General features: G+C 34.2%; 1 protein-coding gene across 40 annotated transcripts in view; it reads left to right on the top strand.

Moving 5' to 3' along the window:
* TANK (TRAF family member associated NFKB activator) overlaps positions 1–13,679 on the top strand; it is a 96,157-nt gene that overhangs the window by 72,436 nt on the left and 10,042 nt on the right. For 38 of the 40 annotated variants that reach the window (XM_086369459.1, XM_086369612.1, XM_086369430.1 and 35 more), the window contains 2 exons: positions 12,433–12,509; positions 13,147–13,262. In XM_086369459.1, coding sequence (XP_086225585.1) covers positions 12,433–12,509; positions 13,147–13,262 — 193 coding nt within the window. Of the gene's footprint in view, positions 1–5,381; positions 5,608–12,432; positions 12,510–13,146; positions 13,263–13,679 lie in introns of those variants that run through there. The other 2 variants (XM_086369569.1, XM_086369563.1) reach the window with 2 other exon arrangements.

Below are 13,679 nucleotides of genomic sequence, written 5' to 3' on the forward strand. Positions count from 1 at the left end.
AACGGACAGCTAAAACTGAGGGTTTTGAAAAACCAATTTCATTTACTATAAACTTTTTAAAATGACATAATCATGACTTCAGAGGATAGTGCTTCTTTTTGTTTCTTTATTCTGTAGACCTTCAGTGAGAGACATTTACCCATGGTGTGTTCCTCCATTTATTGTGTGACAATTTTGGCAGGCACTGTAGCTTATAAAATCTTTGCCTCACAAGTCTAGGTCTTGGATGGCCTTGGGAGGTTTCCATCCTTAAATTGTTCATATCTCATATACTCTGGACTTCAAGTGCACTTCTCACTTCGAGATCTCCGTCTGAGTTTCAAGCCCCCATATCTTCTCTCACCACTGTAGATACTTTCTCTGTTGTAAGTCTCTTAAACTAGATTTATTTGTGGGCTAGGTTGCTATATATTATCAGGTACCTGGTTTTACATGCATAGTTAATGCTTTAAAATAAAAGTTATCATATACAGGTATATGATAAATATTGTTTTATAATTTGAACAGAAATTAGACCATTAGTCAAGATAGGTAACTATCAAGTGATTTCCATGACAAAATAAAATAAGATTTACATCACCAAACATACCATACCTTTCCTGAGAGAGGAACTTTAAAAAAAATATGACTTCTTACATTCTTACTTTTGTAAAATGAAAAAATATATATATATATATAGTATGTATATATATGTGTGTGTGTGTATATATATATATATATATCCCTTATTCCATTAAGGCTTGATTCATCTTTTATTAGATAGAAATGTCCACTATACAATGGCACATCACAGCCTAGCCTAGGGATTACAAAGAGTTGGAGAAGATGTGTTTGTGTATAGTAACTTGCCTTCTCAGAGCAAATGTTCCATTCCCCCTGGTTTTATTTTTAGAGATTGGATCAAATATGCCTTCTTTTTATACGTAACACTTCTATATTACTTTCTTTGATGATTAGTCTTTGTTTATAAACTTTCTGATAGAATAATAATTAGAAGGTTGCTTTCAACAAGTTTATTCTTTAAAGTTTTCCCAAAGTGTCATAATAAATATATCACAAACTCTAAGACAAAAATTGATATCCAAATCATTTTAATATTTACATTGAAATTTCTGTTGTAAAAATTGAAGAACTGACTCGTTAGAAAAGACCCTGATGCTGGGAAAGATTGAAGGCAAGAGGAGAAGGGGACAACAGAGGATGAGATGGTTGGATGGCATCACTGACTTGATGGACATGAGTTTGAGTAAACTCCGAGAGTTGGTGATGAACAGGAAAGCCTGGCGTGCTGCAGTCCATGGGGTCACAGAGAGTTGGACACAACTGAGTTACTAAACTGAACTGATTCTAACCAGTATGAGGTGGTACCTCACTGTAGTTTTGATTTGCATTTATCTAATGATTAATAATGTTGAGCATCTTTTCATGTGCCTATTGGCAATCTTACATCTTCTTTAGAGAAATGTCTATTTAGGTTTTCTGCCCATATATTTTTTTTAATTTATTTTAATTGGAGGCTAATTACTTGATAATATTGTGGTGGTTTTTGCCATACATTGACATGAATCAGCCATGAGTGTACATGTGTTCCCCATCCTACCTCCCCTCCCACCTCCCTCCCCTTCCCATCCCTCAGGGTCATCCCAGTGCACCAGCCCTGAGCACCCTGTCTACATGCATCGAACCTGGACTGGCGATCTGTTTCACATATGGTAATACACATGTTTCAGTGCTGTTCTCTCAAATCATCCCACCCTCGCCTTCTCCCCCAGAGTCCAAAAGTCTCTTCTTTACATCTGTGTCTCTTTTGCTGTCTCATATATAGGGTCATTGTTACCATCTTTCTAAATTCCATATATATTTCTGCCCATATTTTGATTGGGGTTTTTTTTTTTCCTGTTAATGGGTTGTGTCAGCTGGTTGTATATTTTGGAAATTAAGCTCTTGTCAGTCACATCATTTGCAAATATTTTCTCCCATTCTATAGGTTATCTTTTCCTTTTGTTTATACTTTCTTTTGCTATGCAAAATCTTATAAGTTTGATTAGACCCCATTTGTTTGTTTTTGGTCTTATTTCTGTTGGGAGACTGACCAAAGAAAACATTGGTACGATTTGTGTCAAAGAATGTTTTACCGATGTTCTCTTCTAGGAGCTTTATGGGGTCATGTCTTATATTTAAGTCTTTAAGCCATTTTATTTTTGTGTATGGTGTGAGGGTGTGTTCTAACTTAATAGATTTCTGTCTTTCCCGATAACTACTTGCTGAACAAACTCTTTTCTCCATTGTATATTCTTGCCTCCTTTCTCAAAGATGAATTGACTGTAGGTGTGTGAGTTTATTTCTGGGCTCTCTGCTCTGTTCTGTTGATCTATCTGTTTGTGCCAGTATAGTGCTGTTTTAATTACTACAGCTTTGTGGTATTGTCTGAAATCTGGGAGCGTTATACCTCTAGCTTTGTTCTTTTTCCTTAGGATTGCTTTGGCAATTCTGGGTTTTTTAGGGTTCTATATAAATTTTAGGCTTATTTGTTCTAGTTCTGTGAAAAATGTCATGGGTAATTTGATAAGGATCACATTAAATTTGTAGATTACTTTGAGTAGTACAGCCATTTTAACAATATTAATTCTTCCAATCTAAAAGCATGGAATGTCTTTCCATTTCCTTGAATCATCTGCTGTTTCCTTTATTAATGTTTTTTAGTTCTCAGCATATAAGTCTTTCACCTCCTTGATCAGGTTTATTTCTAAGTGTTTTATTTATTTTGTGATGTGATTTTAAAAGGGATTATTCTTTTATTGATACTTTCCAGTTCTGATACTTTATTGTTAATGTAAAGAAACACAACAGATTTCTCTGTATTAATCTTGGTGAGCCTCTGGTTTTTAATTTAATATGTAATTTTAGGTTTTGCTTTATTATTATACTGGAAATAAATTTTGAGGGGAGAAGATAATGAGACGTGGCATATTATTTTTTAAATCTTTTTCTCTGACTTCTAAGCAAATTTAAATATCTCAAATGTGGCTTTTCTCCCCTTATTTCCCACTTTTGTACGCTTTCTTACATTTCCCTGTTTTCTTTTTTCTACTCTTCTCCAGAGTCCACAACACAGAGTTACTGTATTCTATTCATCCCTAATTTATCTTGACCAAGGCAGGGATCAAACCTCTGTGGCCTGCAGTGGAAGCGTGGCGTCTTAACCACTGGACCACCGGGAAAGTTGCTACTTTAACAACTCTTATTGAATTTGTAGTCTTCTTTAAGCTATTGCTAGAATTTGATGGGAAGAGATGGGGATGGCACACCTAATTTATCATTTGTAGCCAATATGTTATGCTCTTTCAGTGTCTTTGTTGCTTGCTTAAGGCACTCCTGCCCTGTTATGAAAGCTGACTTTTTCCCTGAAAGATTTTTTTTTGTCAATTAAACATCTTTCCATACACTTGATACCTTGATACTTTGCTCTAAAATAGAAAGATCCTAGAATCCTAATAAAACTATTGTAAATTAGTTCCTGGGCTTTCTCTAAGCCATTATTAAATGTGATTTGTTTTTCTCCTTCTCTGTTAAGTTCCTTTTGGAAAACCAAATAATTCTGAGGTGGCTATCTTTTGTTTTCTCTCTCCTCTTTTGTTTATCAGTAGTGATTTCTGTATTCCATATTGGATGGGTTTACCCACTGCTGTTTCTACCTCTAATTGCTCTTCAGTATTATGTTTCCTTCTACATTTCATCCAAATAATGCTGCAAGGGCTCACTGACTTGTCCAGATTCCCTGAAAGTGTAATTTAGGATATATCCCTGCTGGGTGGTCAGTTGCCACAGTAGACCCTGCTTTCCTTCTTGATGCTGCTCACTGAACCTTCTCTCCTCCTCCTCTTTTCCCATGTTGCAGTCACAGAATCCCTGTTCTTGTCCCAGCTCTTGTTTCTTACCTTGTCCTGAGGACAGAGTGAAAACTTTCTGGTAAAGCTAAATCTAAAACTCTCCCTTCTACTTTTTTGATAAATGTCCTTTTTTTTTTTCTCTCTCTTTTTTAACATTTATTTGGTTACACCAGGTCTTAGTTGTGGCACTCAGGATCTTTGGTCTTCATTTACAGCATGTGGGATCTTTAGTTGTGGCATGTGGACTCTTATTTGCAACATATGGAATCTAGTTCCCTGACCAGGGATCAAACCCAGGCCTCCTCCTTAGGGAGTGCAGAGTCTTAGACACTGGACCACCAAGGAAGTCTCTCAATTTCTCATTTATATGAAAAAGATAAGAAATCTTTATAGTTAGTTGTTTTTACTAAGCTTTTTCTTGGCAAAATAAAAAGTTGGTAGCATTTTATCAGACTTCTAGCTTTGTTTTGAATTTTACTATTCCAGGAAAGCCTAATCTCAGTTTCCTTAAGGTTTTATCTTTCTCTAAGGTTTTTTGATGCTAAGGAGAATGGCCTTATATTAATAAAGGAAGATAAAGATTAGCAGTGTTAATCAGATTTAAGGAAATGGTCATTACATTATATATTAAAATGTGGTGCTCTACAATAGGGAACAGAATATGTAAAAATATATTGGATTCAAAGAAGATTGAGAGTGGCTATCAAGAGATAGGGTGAGCCTGAAGATAGACTTTAAGAAATGAATACTCGATAGACATAACATGAGAATGAATAATAAGAAAGGTGTATAATGAGGGAAGAACAGTGTACCCTCATGTCTTAATCTTAGAGAATACCCTCATTTTTAGTCTTGGAAGAATAAGGACCAGTGAAAACACCAGAACTTAAGAAAACCTAAATATTATACTGGTAGCCAAAAGATTATCAAGAAAGAAAAGCTGCTCACTAGGGTGGAAAACTGTCAAATGAGCATTAAGCAGAAGGTGAACTTTAGGAAAGGTCATTGGATTGGTGATGAAGACATCTCTAGAAAACCATGGTGAAATCCTCAAAAGAATGGAGGGGTTAACAAAAGAAAATTGAGTTTTGAAGTTCAGCTTATGTTACAATGAGGAATGAGTACTGAGCAAACCAGTCCTCTACAAATAACAGTAATAACTGTGCAACATACAAACAAAACAATTATCTGAGGACTTTAGGTATAAACTTTGCATATTTTGGAGAGGAGTCAAAATGTGGAGCATATAATTGGCTCAGAGTAAATTTACAAGTTTTTTGTGGTTTTGTCTTGAGGGTGGCCACAGTTCTAGTGGCTGAAATTCCAATCGAAAGCCTACCACCATCCTGGCTGCAAGAACCAGAAAGGAAAATGAGCCCAGAATAACAACTGTCACCAGAGAGGGAAGGAGCCCCATAGAGGAGAGAGCCAGAAAAAATGAACTCAAAGTTCTGTGTTTAAGCCTAAGTCTCTGGATCTCCCCAAAACCAAGGATGTGTGGGCACACTGAAAGCAGTTTGCAGCTAAAGCATAAAGGAATGAGCTGAGAACTGAGCTGCTGCTCTTCAGAGGAGTGACAGTGTGGAGTCTGCGTCTAAACAATCTAATTACCTGGCGAAAACAAAAAACATCAACACCCTTTGGCACCATAAAATAATGTCTCCCCAATGTAATATTCACAGTGTTTGGGGTATAGTCCAAAATTATTCAACGTATGGTGAGTCAAGAAAATATCACCCAGTTTCAAGGGAACAGATATCAATCATGAAATAATGTACCAACTGAGATTATCAGACAAGGATTTTCAGTCAGCTACTATAACTATGTCCAGTTGTCTATTAGGAGGTATTTAGGAAGGCAGGTAGAGAAGTAAGGTTTTGAAAGGATAGAATTAACAGTAAGGTACTCCAGTTGTCATGCGTTGTCAGATGGTTAGCTTTTAATGACAAGGTTGAGAAACACTTAAACTGAAATTTTGGTTAAGAAACTGTTGCCAAATTGCCTCTGAGAATACATGAACTGGTTTGTAAAGCTTCAGTAAATCTATCCAGGTAATTTTGGGGTTTAAATTTCTTGATATTCTTGAGCACAAAAAAAGGCTATACCAAAAGTTTCTTCCCCCAGGTAATATTTAAACATCAAAACTTGGCTTATAACTATGCCTCACTGAGAACTATATTTGTTATATGACAGACAAGTTTTAGAATCTTAAAATTAGTTTCCATTGGTGCAATGTGTAAGTGTTATCCATCTTCCTCATCATGCTAGATGAAGTGAAATGAAGTGAAAGTCACTCAGTAATGTTCGCTCAGTAATGTTCAACTCGTTGTGACCCCATGGACTATATATATAGTCCATGGAATTCTCCAGGCCAGAATACTGGAATGGGTAGCCTTTCCCTTCTCCAGGTTAGATAACCTTACTATTTTACTTCTCTAGCAATTAGAACCTATAAACCAAGAAGTTGGGAGCCTGGGGCACTAAGATTTGGGTTCCAATTGTAGCTTCTCTTTCTGCTAGACGGTAGGCAAATTATTTGACCTTTCCAAAGCCTTAGTAACTGTTGTTGTAGTCACTAAGTCATGTACGACTCTTTGCAACTCCATAGACTGTAGCCCCCCAGGCTCCTCTGTCCATGGGATTTCCCAGGCAAGATTACTAGAGGGGGTTGCCGTTTCTTTCTCTAGGGGATGTTCTGGACACAGGGATCGAACCTGCGTCTTCTGCCACCAGGGAGGCCTCTAGCAAAGCCTCTAGCAAGTGTTAAAATCAAATTCAAGTATTAATACTTAATTCACAAGATTGAGCTTCCTTGGTGGCTCAGTGGTAAAGAATCCATCTGCCAATACAAGAGATGCAAATTCAATTCCTGGGAAGATCCCTTGCAGAAGGAAGTGGCCAACCTACTCCAGTATTCTTGCCTGGAAAAGCCCATGGACAGAGGAAACTGGTGGACCACAGTCCATTGGGTTGCAAAGTCAGACACGACTTAGCGACTAAATAACAACAATTCACAAGATTATGTGGATTAAGTTGAATAATATATGCAAGTTGCTTAAATAACAGCTATTTTCATGAAGATATTCTCTGTTCACCATGGTAATAACAAAACATAAAATGAGTAGTTAATGAAAAGAATTTTCCCAGGTTATTTTGTTTTAAATGTAGTGTTCAGCAAAGGGGTGAGGGAAGTATGGGAAATCTTACTTTTTAAAATTAATCATTTATTTTCTGTTCCATATAAAAAGGCATTCCCACAATTAGATACATTTATTTGTTAAGAAAATTCAGCAAGACAACTTTTTTTAATGTTTTATTGTAACATTGAGTTGATAGTAGTTTGAGGGTATTAACATTAAACCAAAACCCTATGAAGCACTTGGAAATAATTGGGATATTTAATATTATTTTTATATTGTTTATTTTCTTGTCACTTCCTTCAGAACTCTGGGATGGATCCCATCTTGCCCTGGAATTGTTCCTGCACCAGCAGTGGATCTGCCTAGCATACTGCATCATGCAGAACCAATAAGGCTCCTAGAATTTGTGCTCCTTTTGCTTTTCTAGATTTTCAGTAATACTACTGAGAGTGAGAGGACCATAGATTTCACATGGCCATAAGTTCTTATAAACACAATTTCTATGTATTTTTTAAAATTATATTTTGTCTTTAAACTTTTAATATGCTTTTATATTCTTATCCAATCTCTTGTAACTTTTTTGTTCCTGTTTCTACTTGAAGCTCTTCCCTTTCTCAGTCCATTTTTGTCTCAGTATATCTACACTAATAAACGCAACCTCAGTTTCTCCTTTAACATTTCATTCTTAGTTTCAGAAATCTAAGTGATAACTGAATCCTTATTTTCAGTTTCTTTTTCCATTGCTCGTTTTTCTTTTTCTGTAGTAAATTTTATTAAGCTAGTGCTTATAACTATTCCACAGTCTATATTCCCTTTACTGATCCATCCCATCTCACCTTGACTTCTTGGTTGATATTGATTCCAAGTAAAAACATAGCTCTCTTTTCTGTTTTAAAAACATAATCTCAGAAGTAAAATCAAATATACCCTACACTCAGTGGCCTGAGATATTGGAAAATAAATATTCCTTTTGCATGAAAGGATCTCAGCTAAATTTAGAGAGAATCTTTGATATGAATCCTAGAATAAAGTGATAGTCATTGCTATAGTTCAAATACGTATCATTGAAGACTTACCACCTTTATTCAGTATTAGCCTTGTAAAGGTAAGATTCCCTCCATATGAGAGAATATACCCTAAAAGTATTGAAGAGTTTGAAATAACTCAGTTTAATTTTGCTGACTTTAGTTCTTCAAAATTTTTAAAAACTAATGATTTTTAAGAAAAACTAATGAGTCAACTAATGATTCTGATTAAAATTGTTTTTTGCATTTCTTCTTCTCCCTTAGCTTTTTGGAGGTATAAATTGACAAATAAAAATTACATATATTTACAATGTATAACATGTTTTGATATATGTATACATTATGAGATGATCACCACAGTCAAGCTAATTAACATATCTATCACTTCATATAAGTATTTTTCTATTTTATTGTGGTGAAAACATTTAAGATTTATACTCTTAGCAGATTTCAAGTGTGCAGTATAGTAGTATTAACTGTAGTTGTCATACTCTGCTTTAGATCTCCAGAATTGATCGATCTTGCATGACTTAAACTTTGTACTCAAATCTCCCCCCACTACCTTCCCCCAAACCCTGGCAGCCACCATTCTACACTGCTTCTATGAGTTTGACTTTTTTAGATTTCACATATAAGCGAGATTGTGCTATATTTGTTTTTCTGTGCCTGTCTTATCTTATTCCACATAACATAATGTCCTCTAGATTTATCCATATTGTCTCAAATGACAGAATTTTCTTCTTTTTTAAAGCTGATGTCTTCAGCCTTAAAATATGTGTGTGTGTGTGTGTACACACAATATTCTATTGCATATATACCACATTTTCTTTCACTACGCATCCATCATCAATTGACACATAGATTGAATTCATATGTTTGCTATTGTGAATCATTTCTGTATTTTTTACATCGATTTATAAAAAGAACAAAATACTTTTAGTGCCAAATATTAAAAAGGCAGGCATTAGGGGAAATATACATTTCTTTCTTTGAAATGTTGATGTGTGACAAATCTTGGATTCCAACACAAAAATATTTGCCATTATCATATGCATTAAGAATAAGAAGGTTTTGGACTAATGAAATATTAGCACTTTTTCATTTTTCTCCTTCTTAAATATCTTTGCATATTTAACTAGGTCTTGAACAGAACATTTTTTTATATATACTACTCATCTATGAGAAACCTAAATTGATTTACACTAAAACAAATTCTCCCAATTTACATAAGAGGAAATTTAAGGAATCATTTCACAACGTCTTCCAACTGTTTCAAATGGGTTTATCTTAATGATTTAGTTGAATGACTTATCCAGTGCCATACTGGAAGTGTAAATGAAAGTACGACGTGTAAAACTCTTATTTCAGTATTCATTCCACAAGTTCGCCATTTCCAAACTAGTACTTGGAACAGTTTATAATGTTAAGTATTTTAAGTTTTAGTACCTCGAAATAAATTCATTTGTTGAATGATTTCATGTTAAAATCTCCTAAAATATAACGTTCAGAGTTTTCTTGCTTCCTTATCTGAAGTTGTAGTAACTTCAACTTCCTGCAGTGCAGGACCCACCTGGAAAATATTTGAAAATAGCAAAATATTAGTTATCTCTTCTAATGTTCACTTACTCTCTGATATGCTCACAAAACTGAGTAGTCTTCATTAGGTAAGATAATTTTACCATTTAAAAGAAATTCTGAGCTTCTGAGTTGCTATTAACTATACTAATCTTAAATCCTATGAGAAAATAGATGATCTTTTTCAGAAAATTGCATTTGATAGCTACAATGGAAAATAACATTAACTTTCTCTACCCATTCTAGATAAACCCTGCTTCAAAATGTCAGAGAATTACTTTCCTTTATTTTTTTTAACTAGCATGTTAAGATCTCTTGAATTTTCTCTTGGGATGTGGGACATAAAAATTTCATTTGAAATATATCAATAGTAACAGAAATAATAGTAAGTAGAGCTGTCCCTAACTCCAAAGAAAACTTGAAGTCCTTAATTTAGATGCTTCAGAGATTCTTCAGTAAGTCTGTCTTCCTTTACCCCCTGCCAGTACAATCCAGGAATCTTTTCCAGATAAATTCAGAAGTAAGTCGACACGAGTTATTTGGCAAGCAAAACAAAAATTCATCGTTCTTTTTCTACCTTTTCTTCACCTCTTTTTCCCCCTGCCCCATTAGTCTTTAGGCTTTAGTTTCAGAAGCAATCATTCCTACTTTATGTGTGAATCAGTACACTTTGAAAACTGGAATAGTCTTCATCACTGTTTTCTTTTAACTATCTTCATTTTCAGACAAAAATTATAGGAGTTACTTCTCTGGTTATTTCTAGCTCCTAAGAGAGTTGGTTTTTTTTTACATGTTGAGAATCTCAGATACTAAATTTTAAAAGGAGATTATTAGTTTAATCACCTTTTTTTATTATTTAAATTGTCAGATATTTCTGTTCTCTTAATATTACCTCTTCTCTATTTTGTTGCTATAGATTTAATATAACCTTTTCAGAGGTTTTTATTCTTGCAGTGTCCTGACATGATTGGTTAGCTTTAAAATGTTGCCTTTTTGCCTCATCTACACTAAAATCTACTGGTGTTCTAATTGCACATAACACTAAAGGAAAACATTGTCTACCACTTTTAAAAACAAACTGTGAATGTGAAAATGTCTTTTATATGACTGCTTTGTAAAGCTCAGTGTGTGCATGCGTGCATGCTTAGTCACTTCAGTTATGTCCAACTCTGGACAGTATCCCACTAGGCTCCTTCGTCCGAGGGATTCTCCAGGCAAGAATACTGGAGGGGTTGCAGTGCCCTTCTTCAGGGGATTTCCTGACCCAGGGATCAAATCCATTCTCCTGCATCTTTAGCTTTGCAGGTGGCTTCTTTACCCACTGAGCCACCTGGGAAGCCATAAAGCTCAACAAAGCAGTTTTAATCCAGAAGAAGAAATGGCCTAAATATTGCAGACAAAAAGTGTGCATCAACAAATGATCTTTGTTTTACCTCAGTATGAAAACATAATATATAAAATCGCAAATGTTTGTGTTGCCAAGATTATATTTTACTACTTACTAATAACACTATTTTAGAAATGTTAAGCAAACACTAGTATTTAGAAAAAGCTGGAAAAGTAGAACGATAAACTGAAGAAATTGGAGAAGATACGAATTTTAAGAAAAACAAACTAGAATCAGATTTTTCCCTAAAGAACAAACAAATACTCTTAAGAAACTGAAAGAACCTATTGGAAAGTAAGGTTATAAGGGAGATGTACTCAGGTGGTAAGCAATGAAGTAAAATTATCCATGTTAGTAATAGCTACAATGCCCTTAATTGAATAAAATCTGAAAAGTCACTTAATACAAAATACTTGTTTGAATTTGAACTTAAATAAGATCCCATGCAGTTTGGCCAAATTATAAATAATTGAATAATATTAAGATTTTTTCAAATATTTGAATTTATCAATTTGTAGTTTTAAAAGGTACACAAAGTTCTCTAGGTGTGATTGAAAATTTTAAAAAAATCTAAACTATGCCATGGATACATGTTCTTTAATGTTGACTTGTGTGTCATGATAAGTGTAATACCAGTGGAAACCACAGGGTGGTGGCAAGAACTTGTGTTAAAGGAGCTTAAATTCATAATTGCACAGTCTTTAAAAATGCTTGTTAAATGCTAAAGAACTGTAACTTGGTTTTCTTTATTCCTCTTATACAGCTGCATTTCTCATCAAAGAATCTATAGCAAAATACAAAGACATTGATTTAGATGTATAGGCCAATAATGGAAAAGAAGTAAACTCACATGGATTTTTTTTCCTAAAGTTTCTAGTCATGTCAGATGCTTGGTGATCAGAGTAGCAATTTCATCAAGATATTAGCAGTACTGGAAATAGTATTGAAGTTACCAGAAATACTTCATGACTTCATCTTATTTTTCTACTTTCATTTTCCTTTTTCTACTGAATGTTGTCATTTTTTAAAAATCTGTTGTAATATATACATATATATGGGGCTTCCCTGCCTGGTGCCTTACCTTTGAAGTAAACAAAGAATCTGCCAGCAATGCAAGAGACCAGGGTTCAATCACTGGGTCAGGAAGATCCCCTGGAGAAGGGAATGACTGCTCACTCCAGTATTCTTGACTGGAGAATCCCATGGACAGAGGAGCCTGGAGGGCCACAATCCATGGGGTCACAAAGAGTTGGACACGACCGAGGGACTAACACTTTGACTTTAATACAAATATATATATGTAAAACTAAACTTACTTTTCAGTGAGGAAGGTAAATTTTCCATTGTTTTCTGTTAATCCATTCTCATTTGAGTTTGGAAGCAATTTAAAGTGGTAATCATTTTATATCTTTAAGGTAAGAAGACAAGAGGTTTCCTCTCCAAGGAAAGAAACTTCACCAAGGAATCTTGGCACTCCTTTATTCCATGAAAGGTAGTTCTGTATCCTTCTTTGCCCACTCTACAAATTATAAATATTGAAATACAAGTTTATTTACATACTTAAGTTTTTAGCAATTGTAAGAAACAGCAGCCTTTTAAAACCAGAAGAGATGTACTCAAGGCTTCTCCATGTTAAAATGACCTAAATAAGTCATATAGTTAATATCACAGATGCTCTAAAAGCTGAACTCTCTGAAGTTCTCCTATTTCAGTAGAATAAGTATTATGGCCACATCATTCTATATGGATAGATCTTTAATCTTTTCAATGTAAAAAATAAAAAATTAAGTTTTTTCTGTTTAAAATATCTACAGAGGACAAAAAGGCAATACACTGCAGCTTCTAATGTAAGAATGAGACAGCCAGCATAAGTGAAATATAGGAATCAGGAGACGTGCTAGTTTGTGCAATATGTATGTATTAGAACTTTATCACTCACTTTGTGCCTGGCTTGCCAAATATTAAAGTTGTTTTAGGAAATATTGTCTAGGAATTTAAAATGATATTTTTAAATTTGAACCTTTCAGTAATTATTTTGTGGTAGAGTCAAAGGTGCTTGTAAATTCAATCATGATTTTTAAAATTTGAAGATATAGTCTTTACATTTTAAAATGTTAATTTATTTTTAGAAGCTATATAGAGAAGACTTTCCGGGATCTGAAAGAAGAATTTCATAGAATATGCTTGCTAGCTAAAGCACAAAAAGACCACTTAAGCAAACTTAATGTACCAACCGCTGCACCTGGTAAGGTTTGATTTAATATACAGTAATGTTAATTTTATTGGTTGAAATTGATTTCTTTTTGATTGTGAAAATATTTCTAAATGCTTATTAAGTGCTGAGGATTGTGACTTGTGCCTTTCACCACTTATAGTGGGTAAGTGCTGTTTAATTCTGTAATTATTACATTGTATAATTATTGGCCTCTTCCCTGTCTATTTTGTGTAGCGCTATTCAGATTGAATTGATTGACATAATTACTAATCCTCTTAATAAGAAGTCCTACCTTGGAAAAATACATATAGGCTATATCTCTCAAAATCTTCAATTGCTATTGGGTGTCTTATTAAAATTAATTGATATATTAGTAAACAACCTAGAAGCTACACTATCATATATGAGCTAAATAAAATTATAACATTAGATTTGCTTTTTAACTTC

The sequence above is a fragment of the Bos grunniens genome, chromosome 2 (assembly GCF_055505025.1).
Source record: "Bos grunniens cultivar Pamir isolate PY7600 chromosome 2, Bosgru_T2T1.0, whole genome shotgun sequence".
Lineage (NCBI taxonomy): Eukaryota > Metazoa > Chordata > Mammalia > Artiodactyla > Bovidae > Bos > Bos grunniens.